Below are 15,433 nucleotides of genomic sequence, written 5' to 3' on the forward strand. Positions count from 1 at the left end.
AAGCCCCTCGCTGGGCCCTCCTCAATACCTCCCAAAGGAGAAGCCACCCTGCACAGCTGCTACGCAAGCATGGGTTACTAGTAGAACCAGGTTCCTGGGGCGGGGGGGGGGGGGGGTCGGAGGAGGGTCCCTCAGAGCTAAAGAAGCCTGCAGGCTTGTCACCATAGCTAAACTGTACTTGGCACGATCAAGGAGCAGTTTTCTTTCTTACACAACACGACATCTGTATGCTTCATTATCCGGGACAGGAATTCCCACTGATAACCCCAAACACGAGCTTTGGGTGGGGGAGGCAGTGGGAAGGAGGGCACACAAATGATTAAGGTGATGAAGGTTTGTGTCTCTTCTCTCCCGTTTGGGGAAAAAGTTGAGTTATTTTTTTAATATTTAAAACAGTAGAACATGGGCAGACCACCACCATAAGCCAATAAACTTGACTGAAGGGCGTTCTAGTGTGCGGACGCCTCGAGTTTCACCCTTGAGCAGTTTATTACATTATCAGAACCTCCTGATTGAATTACTTTCCTGCAGCGCTTCCAAGTGTCTGCTTCCCCCCCCCGCTCCACATAATAGCTAATATTGCTTATCAAGATGCTATATTTGTCCTTTTGTATTTTACCACCTGATATCTTAGGACGCCTGTTAGTTAAGAACACTGTTTTCAGAAACTCTGGGTCATCTGCGCCTTACCACGTCTGTGACCGAAAAGGCTTAACTGCCCTCACAGGAAGGTTGGAACAGGACAGCATAAAGCTACGCCAGCTTCTAGAAGCGTCTAAGCCAACAATTTCATCAAAGCCTTGAAGTTGGCATCTGGTCTAAGTTAACACTTAGAATAGCACATAAAAGGCCTTTTTCCTGACTGCTGCTGGCCTATGCTTCTCAGATGGGCTAAACTCTTGCTGCCGCGGGAGCACGCTGTATTCAGTACCGTCAGTGAGCAGATGGAGGGAAGCTGGGTGGGTCTTTCCCCCTCATCGATACTAACAGGAAGATGGGGAGACAGGGAAGGAAACATCAACGTGCAGTGACCTTAGTTTCTAAGCAAGGACAGACCTTTACTTGAGAGAACAAGGGCTGGACGCCCCTTTTCCCAGCTATAAACAAAATATCAATGCTACATGACGACCAACAAGAGCAAAAGCAAAAAGAAAGCCTTCAGGAGTGCATGCCACAACTAAGGGGATTAAAGAGCTTTTCTCAAGGAAGGAGGAATAACTCAACAAAGTGGCTTCAAAACTACAGAAATGAACTTGGAATTATTTTGGATTATAAAAAGCAGGTCTTTCTTGAAAGTAACTGTAAGATATTCGGGTAAATAAGAAGGTTGACAGGAGGATTCATGTTTTTATTCCCTAGAGATGACATACTTCAATATTTTTGAAAATACACTAGGAGCATAATACATAAGTGGGCAAAGCACATATGGAGGCAATTTCCCCCCCCAAAAAGGTTCATATAAGTTGTAAACATTAAAAAAAAATGTTTTTTTAACCTTACTAGTGACCTCATTAAACGAGTGAGGTTTTGTGTCACTGTGTTTAATGAGAATATGCAGTATGGAAAGGGTTTGGTTAAAAAATAAATGAAAAAGGTACAAAGCTGCACACACACACACACACGACAGGATTTATGAACAAAGGTGTTGGAGTCAGAAAGGCCTGGGTTTGAATCAGAGCTCTGTCACATGATAGCCCAATGATCCCGGACAAGTTTCTCAACCGGCAGGCATGGCTCAAGTTCCTCATTTATAAAATGATGAGTGATGGGAAAAAAAAAAAATGATGAGTGATGGTGCCCAAGTGTCTTGGCCAAAACTCAAACGCATGAGCAGCACTTTGCACAAGAGCAAGCACTTAACACAGGATACCGAGACATCACCGTCACGACCGATGCCCGGGCCCTCTGTGCACCTCTGTGCCCCAAACACAGAACCCGCTGCTAGGAAGCAACAGCCTAGCTGCAATTTCCTCACCCGTGCAGGAGAAAAAGAAAAAGCTCAGATCCTGATGCTCCCTCTTGAAGGATGATTTTAAACTATGGTTCTGACCAGGGACCTCCACTTCAATTCAAAAGGAGCAGAGCGCCCTGAAGGTGAGGCAGAAGTTGAAATGGGAGCAGTGGGAGAGCAAGGCAAGCAAACAGGACAGAAATCAGACACCCCGCACCTCCTGCAAGAACTAAAAACTGCTCTGCTCCCCTCTCCTGGCAATAGGATCAACACACCGCCAGAGGGGCCATCGTATGGGAACGCTGGTCCCACCTGTCCCCACACCTCTGCCGTTGGCACAGCTCAGCCAGAGACAGCCAAGACCCTGGTGATTCGCTGGAAGGCTAGCACACTCAGCCTCCTCGGGGCAGGGAAAGGGGGGCAACGGGCTGCAGGTCCTCTCCAGCTGGTGGACAATGCACAAGGGCTGCCATCACCTGGGGTCGGGGAAAGTGAGGCTCCAGAGGGCAGCAGGCTGAGTGGCTTAAGGTTCTTCGATCTGCTCTGACAGGTGGGGTCTGACCCCAAAACATTCATGGGTTCTGCACAAGTTTCCCCGCCACTGCCATCTCTCATGAGATGACAGAGCCAGCGTAAGCCACTGTCCCTTGGAGACAAGGAGGGGGAAATGATCTACAAGAGAACTGCAGATCCAGTTGGAGATCCTATCCATCCTGAGAATTAGTTAAGGCAACTGCTCAGAAGCCTGAAACAGTGCCTGCCACCTCCACACGGAATACCTCCCCGAAGGCCAAGGCTTCCCAGTCCTGGAGGCCTGAATCCTTTACAGGGCCCATGGCACCCTTCCAGTCATGGTCATATCTCATCACACTGGCCCTACAACCCCCTGATTTCCAAACCTACTGGATGTCTCTCAGCCCCTCAGCTTCTAAATGTGTCTGATACTCGCCACTCTCCTCCCTCCGTGACCCTCAGCTAATTCCTACTCACCCTCCTCATCTCAGCCTAAATGGAATCCTTCCCTCCTAACAAAACCAAGGTTTCTCCCCTGCACGACACCCCCATGAAACCCTGTACTTCTTGCCTGCGCCCTGCCAGGCTCCATTTGTTTAAATCCCTCTTTTGTGATAGGCTCTCAGTTCCAAGAAGGCAGGGATTACTCGGTTATTACCCGCCACATCCCTGGCACGAGTAGCTGCCAACTAGCTGACAGTTCTCCAACTTTCTCTCCTTCCCCAAGCACTTCGGCCTCCAGCCAAACACCCCATACCTTTACTACTCCTGCCCTATAAAACCCCAGGTCGCCCTTCACAACTCCACTCGGAGGCCACCTCCTCCTGGATACCATTCCCAATCTTCCAGGAATACACATGCCTCTGACCTTCACCCTGGCAGAAAGAAACAAGCTTCAGAGCACTACGGACAGACCTACCTTCAAATCAGGCCCTGCCACCGATGAGGTGAGTGACCTGAACTGGAGCCTCACTTCCCAAATAATAAAATCCAGTTCCTGGGACTGATCAAGCCAAACACCTAACGGAATCTGGCCCCCAGTACACCTGAAATAACAGCTGCCTCCCTCCAGCCCTCCTCTGCACCATGTATGGGTTGTTGCTAAGTTATTCGTCTTGACCTCAGGTTGTCCGCCCCTGGAGGGCATTTCCTTATGTGGGTTCCTAAATGTGAAATCAGCAGTGGCATCAATTCATCCCTCCCGAGTGGTTAATGTTTAGGGTGTCTATGAGTGCTTAATTTCTAGTATGTACGGTGGCTCCCATTTTTAATCATATATATTCATACAGAAGACACATGCAATGAAACACATCTCTCTCTGTATTTGGCAGCCCAAAGGTCTTAGTGTAGCGCTGAGCTTTAAAAGCTACCAAATTATAGTAGTTTCTACAAAACAGATCATTTACAAGTTTATTTAAATTTCTTCTACACTCAGTTTATAAATTTTGATTGCAAAACTCTGAATTTTACCTGTTTCAGTCCCTCTGATTAAAAATGGCAAACGTTAAAATTCCCTAAACAGAATTTAGGGAAATCGAAGAAGTTATATTCACTCTACTACACAGGAATCTTCTTTCCCTCTCTTTATCCGGCAATGTGCTCCGTTTGCAGGTGGTAACTGGTGATTCTACGTGTGTGGTGGTGTGAGAACCGTGCAGGTGGCTGGCATCTGGGCTGCTATCACACTTCGTCCCTTTCTGCAGAGTGGACGACGCGGGCCCAGCCCCGACTGCACCACCCAGAGCAATCTCGCGCCTCTGCTCGCCTCTTACCCGGCACATTATCGGTCCCCGTGGCGTGAACGAGACACGTAAAGTCCTTCAGGACCGGTGCTTCCTTCTTACTGCTGACAGCCACAGACAGGTACGACTGATAGAAATGAGCTGTTCATCCTGTCATTTCACCACCCAACGGAAGTGAGAAAACATTCTTGCGGCCCATCCATCGGCCTGTACCTGCAGGCTGCTAGTACAGATTACCTCCCCTACTCAGATCTCTGTTGGTGCTATTACTTCATGTCAGGTGGCCTTTAAAAGCCTGAAAATCTGTGTCGTGCATTAGCTCCCTGGGTTAAAGCTACTTATGTTCGAGCGTACCAGAAGCGGGGTTTTTGGCTAAGCTGGGCCATTCTTCACCTGCCGTGCTCTCAACGAAAATCAGGAGAGAATACTGATTATGGAGATGAACGAACGCAGAGAGCCTCGCAGATGACGTGCACGTGATAAAGTGATTCCACAAATGCGTCTGTTAGCTAAGATTTTCAGACCACACGGTACTTAATGTCTGGAATAACTCATCTAACAGGCTGAAATTATGCTTATTAAAATAATCAATAACCCGAAGGAAACGAAAAACAACTCAACGAAAGCTCAGTGGATTACTTCAGATCAGTCTGTCGGGTCTGACAGCAGAGCCCCATGCTGGAGAGTACTGCGGCGTCTGAACCATCCGCCGCCGTCTAACAAACCACCTCAAACCACCACCCACAGTTCCTTCATCTGGGCAGAGCTGGGGGGAAACGGCTCATCTCTGCTCCATGTGGTGTGGACTAGGCAGACTGATGGGCTGAAGGATCTAAAACAACTTCACTCCCAGGTCCGCTCCCTCGGCCCGGTGTCTGGAATGGCTGGAGGCTGCCTTCTCGGCGGGCATTATAGACTGAATTTGTAATGTTGAAGTCCTAACCCCCAGCCCCCCTCAGAACGTGACTGCATTTGGAGAGAGGGTCTTTAAAGAGGTAATTAAGGTGAAATCAGGTCATGTGGGCGGGCTCTGATCCAATATGCCTGGTGTCCTTATCCGAACAGGGAAGGGCCATCAGGGGTGGGCACACAGAGACAAAGGCCATCTGAGGACACAGGGAGAGATGGCCATCTATAAGCCAAGCGGGGACGACTCAGGAGAAACCCAACCTGCAAACACCTTGATCTTGGATGTCCAGCTTTCAGAACTGTGAGAAAAGAAACTTCTGTTGTCTAAGATGCCAAACCTGCAGTATTTTGTTACGGCAGCTCTAGCAAACTAACACAGAGGACAAAAACAGAAGCCGCAACACCCCTTAAGGCAACATCCAAAAGTCACAAAGTGTCCCTTCCCTCACATGGACTGGTCAAAGCCAATCACAAAGCCAGCCGAGACTCGAGGGGCGGGGATTCACCTCCTGATGGGAGGTCCGGCACACGCACGCAGACACACGGGGAACTACTATAGGCCATATTTGAAGACAACAGGGGAAGAACATGGGATTAAGTCAAAACCCTGCGTTCTCTTACCTGATCGCCAACTGACTACAAGACCATCTGAGAAAGTTGGGTCATGTCCGCCTCAATAACACAGCCATTAGGTCCAATTCCCATTGGACAGTTTCAAGGGTCAAACCAATGAATGTTTATTAAATGGAAATAGCTCAGGTATGTGAAAAACTATATTGAGAAGCATAAAGCGCTGACAAATAGGACGGTTATCTGTCCTATAACTACCCTGTATACCTTAGATACAGCTTACAGAGTTCATCCGGTATTCTGTCCTCGAGCACGTAATAACAAAAGCGCCCAAACAAGTGTAATCTAATGTACTCCCACACGGGTCTGGTCTGTGTCATTTGCTGGGATCTGGTGTGAAACAGTCTTTTGTGTCTATGGTCCTTGTGCAGAAAGGGCCTTTCCTCAAGGTAATCAGTTAATCAATCAAGCGCTCCAGAAATCCTCACTGTTCACCCGTCACAAGCTCTGTCAAAAGAGTGTTCTATAACCATGGAGCACGAAGCACAAGAATCCCAGGTATGGATGGGAAAGGAGGAGAGGCCTCTGGGGTTCCTCAGACGCCCCCTGGTAATAGTAAACAGCAGTTTCCCACCAACAGCCTAGAAGCCAAACACACCACTGCCCGCTTTGGCTGGATCCTGCTAAGCCAGGACCAATTAGAATGGAAGTACAAAGCTTGAAATAATGATTCTTATCCTAAAAAGAGAGCCTGCATGAGCACAAAAGCAGGGAAACGAACAGAGTTAAATGTTTGAGAGTGAGATGCATTATGTGGACGGCTGGAAATAAAACCTCAATCGAGAATGACTTGCCATAGTCTTCAACCTGACGATGAAAATGGCCCTGATGCATATTTATTAGGTTTGTCGTCCAAGAGGCTTGTATTCCATAGTGTTTCCAGCCATCATTAACAGGCACTAATGACCACGGCCTTTCACCACCACCGTGGCACACTGCAGTGCAGCTCAGAACAGATGGCCTGCTTCCCTCCGAGGCAGAACTTTCTGCAGGTGACAAAATGTTAGGTGACTGACAAAAAGAAAAACAAACAAAAGTGGAAACTGGAATATCTGATGTGCGCATTTAGTAGTGCAGGGAGGGAGCCTTTAACTTGGGCCCGTAAGGCTGGGAGGACTGTTGACAAAGCCGCAGCTGTGCTACAGAATGGGAGAGCTGCTCCCAAATCCAAGACCACTCCCGGAGCCCCAGGGCTCCTCTGTGCCAAGTGGGGCACTGGAGTGCGCCACACAAATCCATCCCTGCCCCATCCCTGACGAGGACCTCCTGTGCACTCCGAGGGAGGTGCAAGCTGGGGTCCCTGCCCTCCGGCGGCCAGCTACAAGGGGAAACCAGATCATTTCAATGAACCCCAGTGGAATGCAATCACCACTCTGGGCACATGGGGAGAGCACAGTGGACTGAACCACGTTCATCCCTATGGATGTTAAATATATGCCCTTGTATTTGTCTACACTTCTGTTTTCCCTTTGGTTATTTGCTTATATATTGTGCCTCCTTAACTAGTATCATACTTGGGATGCTTTGGCTGTAAGAGCGGAACCCACTCAGGGTGCCTTAAACAAAACAAAACAAAAAAAGGAAATAAAAACTGAAAAAGGTGGGCGCTCTCAGAGGACACAGGATTATTTTCTCAGAAAAGCCTTTCCTGATTATTCAGCCTACAGGGGCCTCCCCCTGCCTTATCCCTAGCTCTTCACCTTGCTAGTCCCCTACCGCTACCCACTCAGTCGCTCTCTTCCCCCTTATCCTGCTTTCTTTTCCTCCTACCACCTGTTTTAGCTGTTTGCCAGCTCATGTACACAGCCTACCGCTCCCAGTAAAAGGTAAGCCCCCCGCTGGCGGGGTGTTGTCTGTCTCACTGGCTTCCGAACACGCAATGTTGGAGCAGTCCCCCCCCCCCCCCAGGACTTTCGACACTACATGAATGGCCAAACATGCAGAGCTCCGGACAGGGGACGGGAACCAGAATCTAGAGCTAAATAGCTGCTCGCTGGCTCACACTCTGTTCCCTCCTTGCCTGTCTCATGGGGGCTCTGGCCTCTGCTTTTCCCTCCACCTCCTTTTCCTTCTACCTAGGCTGCATCCCCCTTTGAAGAAGTGCTTTCTCCATTCCCCTTTCAGAGCTGAAAACGCTGCTGCAGTGTCCCATGCCCTGAGGATAAAGTCCAAAATCTTTCCAATGATTTATAAGTGCCTTATGACCAGCCCCCGTCCTCATCTCTCATGTATTTAACTCAACCACTCTTCCTGGCCATGCAGGGCTTTTCTCTGTTCCTTGGAGGAGCATGCACGCTCACCTCTGGGTCTCAGAACACCGTGTGGCCTCTGCCTACAGCACTCTTTCCCCCCTTACTTCCTCCTCGCCATCCTCTTCTCATCCAGGCACGGTGTTGGGTGACCCTTCGTTCTGTAGATTGCTTTCTATCTCTCCGACTGGACTGCAGGCTCCAAAGTGGCAGGGACCATCCCAGTCTTGTTCTTCACTGCATCCCTTAGTGCCAAGCACAGCATCCGACACTAGTAGATGCCCAAATATTTGTAGAATACATAAATGCACTATATATTGGTAATGGCTATTCACTAAGGAGCTGTGATAGGAATCGGATAGCAGTTTATGAGGGCGGGGAACGTGATTGCCCTAACTTCCCTGTGCCTGGAAGAGTAGACACCCAATAAATATTTATTGAATGAATACATTCCTGGCTTGCCTGATCTAACTCCACCCCTTTCTCTCCCACTTGAGAAAACGTATCAGAATTCAAGTGCGTGAAAAACGACATTATCAAAGGGACATCTCAGAATCATTTGAAAGATCAATACTTTATTCCTTGTCATAAATTACTGGACATGTAACTCAAAACTGATCATTACTTACGAGGTGGTTTGAGACAATGGTTGAGAATAGCTGATTTAGACAAAGCTAAAAAATACGAAGCATTTTCTGATCTTATAATTTTATTTTCCAGAAGCTGAAGATGACAATAAGCTCAGGAAAAACTAATAACTGAATCATTTATACCCTCACTTTTTTTTTTTTGATAAAATAGGTTCTGCACACCCCAGGAGAAATCTTTACTTAAACAACATTCAAATTTCCTTTCCAGTTTTTTTTCTCCCATACCAATGAGGTCCACCAAGTTGCTGCTGTCTCCGTTCAAAAGCCAACGCACAGCCCTACCTAACTTACTTCCAGGACGCTATGCCGCTGATCCGTGCACAGCAGATACAAAATCATTGCCCCAATGTGACAATATTGGTCTCCCTCAAATACAGCAACTGGGATGTTTTTGGCTTTTTGCTGTTTTGTGTGTATGTGTTTTATCTCTTGGACAAAGTATGTTTGGTAAAGTTGCTGGGACCCACATACAACCCAGTTTTATTTTGTTTAAATAAAGCATCCCCAAATATGGATCACATGATGAAATAGAACCAAAAAATGAAAAGTCCTAATGAAGGTGTCGGTCTTGATGTGTTAGAGAGAGAAACAAGTAAATCTGAGAAAGTCAGACAAGAAACCACACAGACAGCCACATACTCCAAACAAGGCTAAAGTTAGTAAAGGAAAATATAGCAACCCAAAGCTAGTAACATCATGACCATTAATAGCCTACAGAATTAGACACTCCATCCACACAAACAGATCTGAGCTCTTCAGATCACCCCACATGCTGAGTGACAGTAAAGATTTTGTTTTCTATATGAAAAAAAAAGTTCAAAGACCTTTTAGTCCATAAAGGATACCACTGTTTGAAGTCTTCAGGCCCAAATTAGAGAGGAGGATAAGAAAAGGAAAAGTATTAGGGTATATTTTAAGGTTTCTTATTACTACCAAGGGGAGGGGTAGTCAAGGTAAGGCGCCAAGGTTAGACTATGGACTCTGGGAAACAAACTGAGGGTTTTAGAGGGGAGGGGGTGGGGGGACGGGTTAGCCTGGTGATGGGTATTAAAGAGGGCACGTATTGCATGGAGCACTGGGTGTTATACGCAAACAATGAATCACAGAATACTATGTCAAAAACTAACAATGTACTGTATGGTGACTAACATAACATAATAAAAAAAAATTTTAAAAAAGAGCGCCAAGGTTAAAACAAAAACAGCATATAGAAATCGGGAGCTGCTTGTTTAAAAAAATAAAGACCAAAAACTCTTCAAGCAACAGTCTTCTTTGTCTTATCAGACAGAATGCTGCACCATCCAAAGGAAAAAGGGCAGGTCCCCCCCAACCCATCCCTGACCTTTCAACCTTTTGAAGACCTTGATCAGTTTCCACTAAAATACTTCATTCTCAGTCATATTCATAAGCATTCTTTTGTAGAGGTTTTTAATCCATTTTTGTGCCAAGGATCCCTTTGTCAGTCTGGTAAAGTCTACTGAGCCCTTCTCAGAAAAATGGTTTAAATACATAAAATAAAATACAAAGGATTACAAGTGAAAATAATTATACTTAGTTATCAAGACAGTTTTAAGTTAAGACGCAAAAATATATGCAGTTCTGTATTAATGCAGTAAGTAGCAAATGTAGCAGCAGTTCTATCTGTTGCCTATATTCCTAATTGAGTGAAATGCTAGGTTTCAGTCTGACTATAGTGAAAATAGACATACATTTTTCTTCCCAATCCAAGTTCAGGGATTCCTGAATTCCATCTGAAGACCCCAAAAACTGCTGGCTGGGAGAGCCAATAACAATACATGTGGCGAAGCATCAAATTAAAAATAAAGCCTTGCAAAATGTATTATCCATTCCACTGTGAGATGAGGGGAACTGAGAGTAAGCAATATTTTTCCAAAACACCATGATGGGCCCTTAGTCAGCACGAGAGCTGCGTACTTCAAACTGAACCCAGAAAGGGATTCAGCTCCCCTCGAGCAAGTTACAAAAAAACTGAAGCTTTGAGGAACTGACGGCACTGCTGGAATCTGCCCCGAAGTGGGGAAACGGGGACCCAGCAGCGCCCTGATCCCGCTCAACTGGGAACCTGAACAAATCTCCTTCCTTCCGGAGCCTCAGTTTCCTCTTCATCAGTAACATAAAAGGCTTAAAGGTATACCAGGACCTCTTAGGCCCCTTCCAGTTCCAAAATCCTGTCCGGGTTATCTCTTCCTTATGCTGGCTTTTCCAGCCTATTGAGTTTAACTACAGAATAATACTGCCTTTCTTCAGTTTGGAACAGAAAGTTTTACCAAATTTGAATGCCTTCACATATAACCCAACACCAGTGAGCCAAATATATGCGTACCGTGACGACTTTTTTTAAAAAGCCTGTTTTGCACATATCTACTTCAAAAGAAGTAATCACAGCATTGGTCTTTTCTGCTATTTAAAAGACAGTTCCCATTAGAATCCTGACACCATCACCTTAAGAGTATTCAAAACCAACAAACAGCATGTTAACTGCATCTTCCATACTTGAACCAAGGAACAGTATATTACAGAGTATAGACCAGGAAGGGCCCTTAAAGATGACCTAATCCAATCATATTTCATTATGGCTGAAGAAGCAGAGACAGGGTAAGAGACTAAGCCAAAGTCACAAAGTTAGTTGGCAAGAAAGCAGAGATTCAATCCGGGTCTCCCGACTGTTCCTTTATGCCCTCCCCACTACACTGAACTGCCTCGCAAATCCAGACACGTTGCCCCAACTTTAACACATCAGCCAGCTTTAAAATGAATAGCAAGAAAGACCTGACAGTTAAACCAGTCATTTTCTCTACCTTGAATTATGTAATGGGCACAATGAAGGGTTGTGGCAGGATACATTCACTGGTAGGAATCCAGAAATAATGAAATTCCACTAATCCAGTGAGAAGGTGATGACCCTATTAACATCCTAACTACCTGGCAATTCCCTTAATATTGTGTAATACGTGAAAAGACACATATTTGCATGTGGATATAGATATAATACATATATAGCTCTTCACACATACATATATACATATATATGTGTATGTCTATATATATATACACATATGTGTATATAGTTCCTCAGTCTGCTCCCCAGGATTTCTCACTAACATTTTACTATGAAATTTAGAAGAGAGAAAAAAAAGAAGAAATTTAGAAGAGAACAGAAAGGTAGTTATACAACAGTTAAAAAAAAAAAAAAAGCAAAAGCTTGTATCAGTATCAATATTAGTCATTTTTAGACGTCGAGATTAATTTTATCAATAAAACCTACGAGAACTCCTCTACCAATATTTATGACCCAGATGACCAGATACGCAAAGTTGATATTAATTACTGACCCTTACTGTTGTTTTAAGGGGGAGGGCACTGTCTCAAGTCCTGAGGGTAGGATACTCGTCTTTCAAGTCTACCTATTACTATTTCCCCAGCATTCTTCATTGTGTTCGATATTTCTAGAGTCAGAAATCTACCCTCAAAAAAAAAAAAAAAGACCACAATTCTTCTCAAGTGTTCAATAACCTGACCAGTACCTTCTCAGCCGTCTGATGTCAACTCACATTTCACTTCCTCAGAGAGACCTGCCTTGACCGCCTAGCTAAAGAAAGCAATACCTACCTAGCACAGACATTCCCTAAGTTAACCACCTTCTGTTGAGAGCCTGGCAACACCTGATATACGCCATGTATTATTCATTTGTTTACATGTTTCTGTCTGCTGGTGACAGCCACTCCATGCTAAATTGAAAGCTCCTCACTCACTGCTGGATCCTCAATGCCTAAGCAGTGCTGGCCCATATCAGGTACTCAAATAACTGCTCCGTGTCTGGCCCCAAATGGTAAAGTGCCAACTATGTCATACTTAGTGTCTCCCGGAAAACCATCAGTGCAGGACAAAGCACACGCAGTGGGCAATGCATTTACATAGCCTACTTTAGAGCAAGCCTATGATGCCAGGACAATCCTGGGTCTGAATCCTTTCCACGGCTCTGGAACGCCCTGCACTTGCAGCTATAAACACAAAACCTCTCCAAGGCCCACTAGGACACTGCTTTTCTGAAACATCTCAACAATGATTTCCTCAAAAGGAAATAACGAAATAAAGCTCTGGTGTAACGTAATCTTTCGTGTCAGGTTCACAAAGTACGTTAAACATACTTTGAAGCCAGACACACAAACAAAACCAAACTCTACAAAATTAGGTTGGGCTGAGGTTATGTAAGACAAGCTAACCTCGGGCTTTTCCCTGTCATTCCGCTCTCCTGCCACTGAACCCGGACATCTGTCTTTTCGGCGCAATTAAGATGCAAGTGGGAAAAACCGCTTATCTGCAAACTTCAAAATAGGTAATGAGATTTCCAATAATGCTCCACTTAATACTGTAGCAACAACGTGAGGAGGACTAGACAACTTCCAGCTGTACTGTGGAAGCTTCCCTTAAAAATTCTTCTCTTTAAAATTATTTTTAAGTCGGCACTTCAACGTATTCAGTTATCAAAACACGTTTTTCAGAGTTCCCTGAGTTTCTCCCTACCCATGGCTCATTTGTGGGCTAAGCCTACCTATCAGCACCGATGACGGTCAGAATACAGGTCTTTCAACAGAGAAGGACAAAAGCACGGGTTCCCAGGAGTGACACATCCGAAGGAGAAAATAATCCTTTTTTCTCTTGGTATTTCTCTTGATACTAAATCCAAGTTGCTCCCTCTCCCGAGTTTCCTGCATTTCCCTCCTCCCCATTCTGCTCCCCTTTCACTGCCCACTTTATCCTGCTTTAATCCTGCGAAGCCTCTCTCCCGGCTTATTAAGGGTAAACAATAGAAATGTCACAGGGAAACTCAGGAAGTAGATGAAGTCTCTAATTGCTGCCGTTTAACGATTGTAGATAATTACTATCTTCAAAATGTGGTTTTCACAAGCGGGGAGGGCGCCGAGGCGGGCGAGCTCCCCGCCGCCCGGAGGACAGCAGCGAGGCCGCGGCCCGGGACGGTGGGGATGTGGCCCCGGGAGCCCGGGCAAGCGCACCCGTGTCCCTGCCCCCTCCAGGACACTCCCGCCTGGGAGAGCCGAGGCCGGCCTGCCTGCCCGGGTCACAGACAGTTCACTGCTCCCGGGCTGCGGCTACCCGCGGCGGTCACCATAACAATATGCAAAGCGCTGCCCGTGGACGCCCACCGCGCAGATCCCGCTGCCCGCGGCGGCCGAGCCCGCAGCGCCGCGCTCGGAGTTCCGGGATCACAATCCACCCGGCAGAGGGTCCCCGGGGACCGGGCCCCACCAGCCTTTCAGCTTCGCCAACTGGGGGGTCTCCCCCGACACCGCCAGGTGCCTACCACGGTGGCGCCTCGGCCCCGGCCCTTACCCGCCCTCCCTGACCCACGGCGCGCGAGGAAGTCGAGCAAGGGTACGCTCCCCTCCCCGGTATGGACGAGGACTCGGTCCCCCAGCGCAGCGCCCCGCGGAGCGCGGGGTCGCCACAGTCCCTGCCTCCCCGGGGCCGGCCCCACTCCGCCACTTCCTCGGCCGCGGTCCTCGGCAGGGAAAGCGCATCTCGGCGGTCTCTGCGGCGCCCCGCGCGCGCTGATGGGGGGCACCGCTCCCCGGGCGCTTGCCGCCCCGGCCCCCGAGCCGCCCCCGCCGCCCTAAGCGCCCCAGCGTTCCCTTGAGAGCGCCCGAGATACCCCGCTGGCCCCGCTCGGGGATGCGGGCGCCCTGCGGCCACCCAGCCCGGAGCACTCGCCGCCCGCCGTCAAGCTCCCGGGGTCGGAGATCTCGGGACTCACCCCAGTACCACCAGCTCCCCGTATTTCACCGGCTCCTTATTGGGGGCGCAGTGCTCCTCCTGGCCGGGGGAAAACATGGAGCCCCGATCGGCCGCCGCCGCCGCCTCCTCCGCCGCGATCCCCGCCGAGTCCGCGCCGCCGCTACAATCCCATCCTGAGAAGGGGGTGAGCGCGCCGGGGAAGGGCACGGCGGCGAAGGGGGCGCGGGGCGGCCAGTCCCGCGGCTGCTCCGTCGTGGCTGTGCGGCTGCCCCTCGGGGCTCCCGGGAGCTCCGCGCGCAGCTGCCGCTCCGAGCCGGACTCGGCAACAAATAGGACCGGGCAGCAGAGAGACCTGCCCGCGCCGAGCGCCGCCGCCGCTGCCGCCGCTGCCGCCGGAGCCCGGCCGAGGGAAGGAGGGAGGGAGAAAGCCCGCGCGGGAGGGGCGGGGGCAGCGAGCGGGGGAGGGGCGGGGGCAGGACCGCGGGGCCGCCCCTCCAGCGCGCGGGCAGGTGGGAGCCAGCCAGCCCTCCTCCCAAAGCCCCGCAGTCCCCGCCCGCCCGCCCGGCGCCCCCTCCCCTCGGCGCGTGGGGCCGCCCGCGCCCCCTCTCCGCCCCCCTTGGGCCCCGCGGTGGAACGGCCCCCGTGTTATGTAAACATAGAGTAAAAGGGAAAGGAAGTTCTTAAAGGAGCAGTTCTATTTTTTTTTTTCCCTCTCGCTTCCTTCCCCAAACTTAAAGCACGGGGTTCTCAGCCGTCGCAGCCCAGTTCCCTAGCAGCTAAAGGCTGCACTGGATCCCGGAAACGCAACAGTCAAGGTTCCCAAGTCTAGCTTAGCAGTCCGCCGTTCCGTTAGATGGAAAAGAAGAGCTTCCTCTCGGGGTTAGAGAGCATTTACTTTCCCCGTGTCACTGTAGAGCGGCATACATCTGGAGCTGCACTCACGCACCTGGGTACCTCCTCTTCCAAAACCAACTCTTTCAAAGCTTGAAGACATTTAGAAATTTGCAGGGTTTT

The 15,433-nt window shown here is 48.6% G+C and overlaps 1 protein-coding gene across 1 annotated transcript in view; it reads right to left on the reverse strand.

Annotated features, from left to right (window-relative positions):
- Positions 1-14,816, reverse strand: part of PELI2 (pellino E3 ubiquitin protein ligase family member 2) — a 180,603-nt gene extending 165,787 nt beyond the window's left edge. Inside the window, exon 1 of the mRNA XM_006736047.2 lies at positions 14,439-14,816. Coding sequence (XP_006736110.1) covers positions 14,439-14,515 — 77 coding nt within the window. The 5' untranslated portion in view covers positions 14,516-14,816. The remainder of the gene's footprint in view (positions 1-14,438) is intronic.
- Positions 14,817-15,433: the final 617 nt, after the last annotated feature.

Source organism: Leptonychotes weddellii, chromosome 9 (assembly GCF_054177405.1).
Source record: "Leptonychotes weddellii isolate Sample4059 chromosome 9, ASM5417740v2, whole genome shotgun sequence".
Taxonomy (NCBI): Eukaryota; Metazoa; Chordata; class Mammalia; order Carnivora; family Phocidae; genus Leptonychotes; species Leptonychotes weddellii.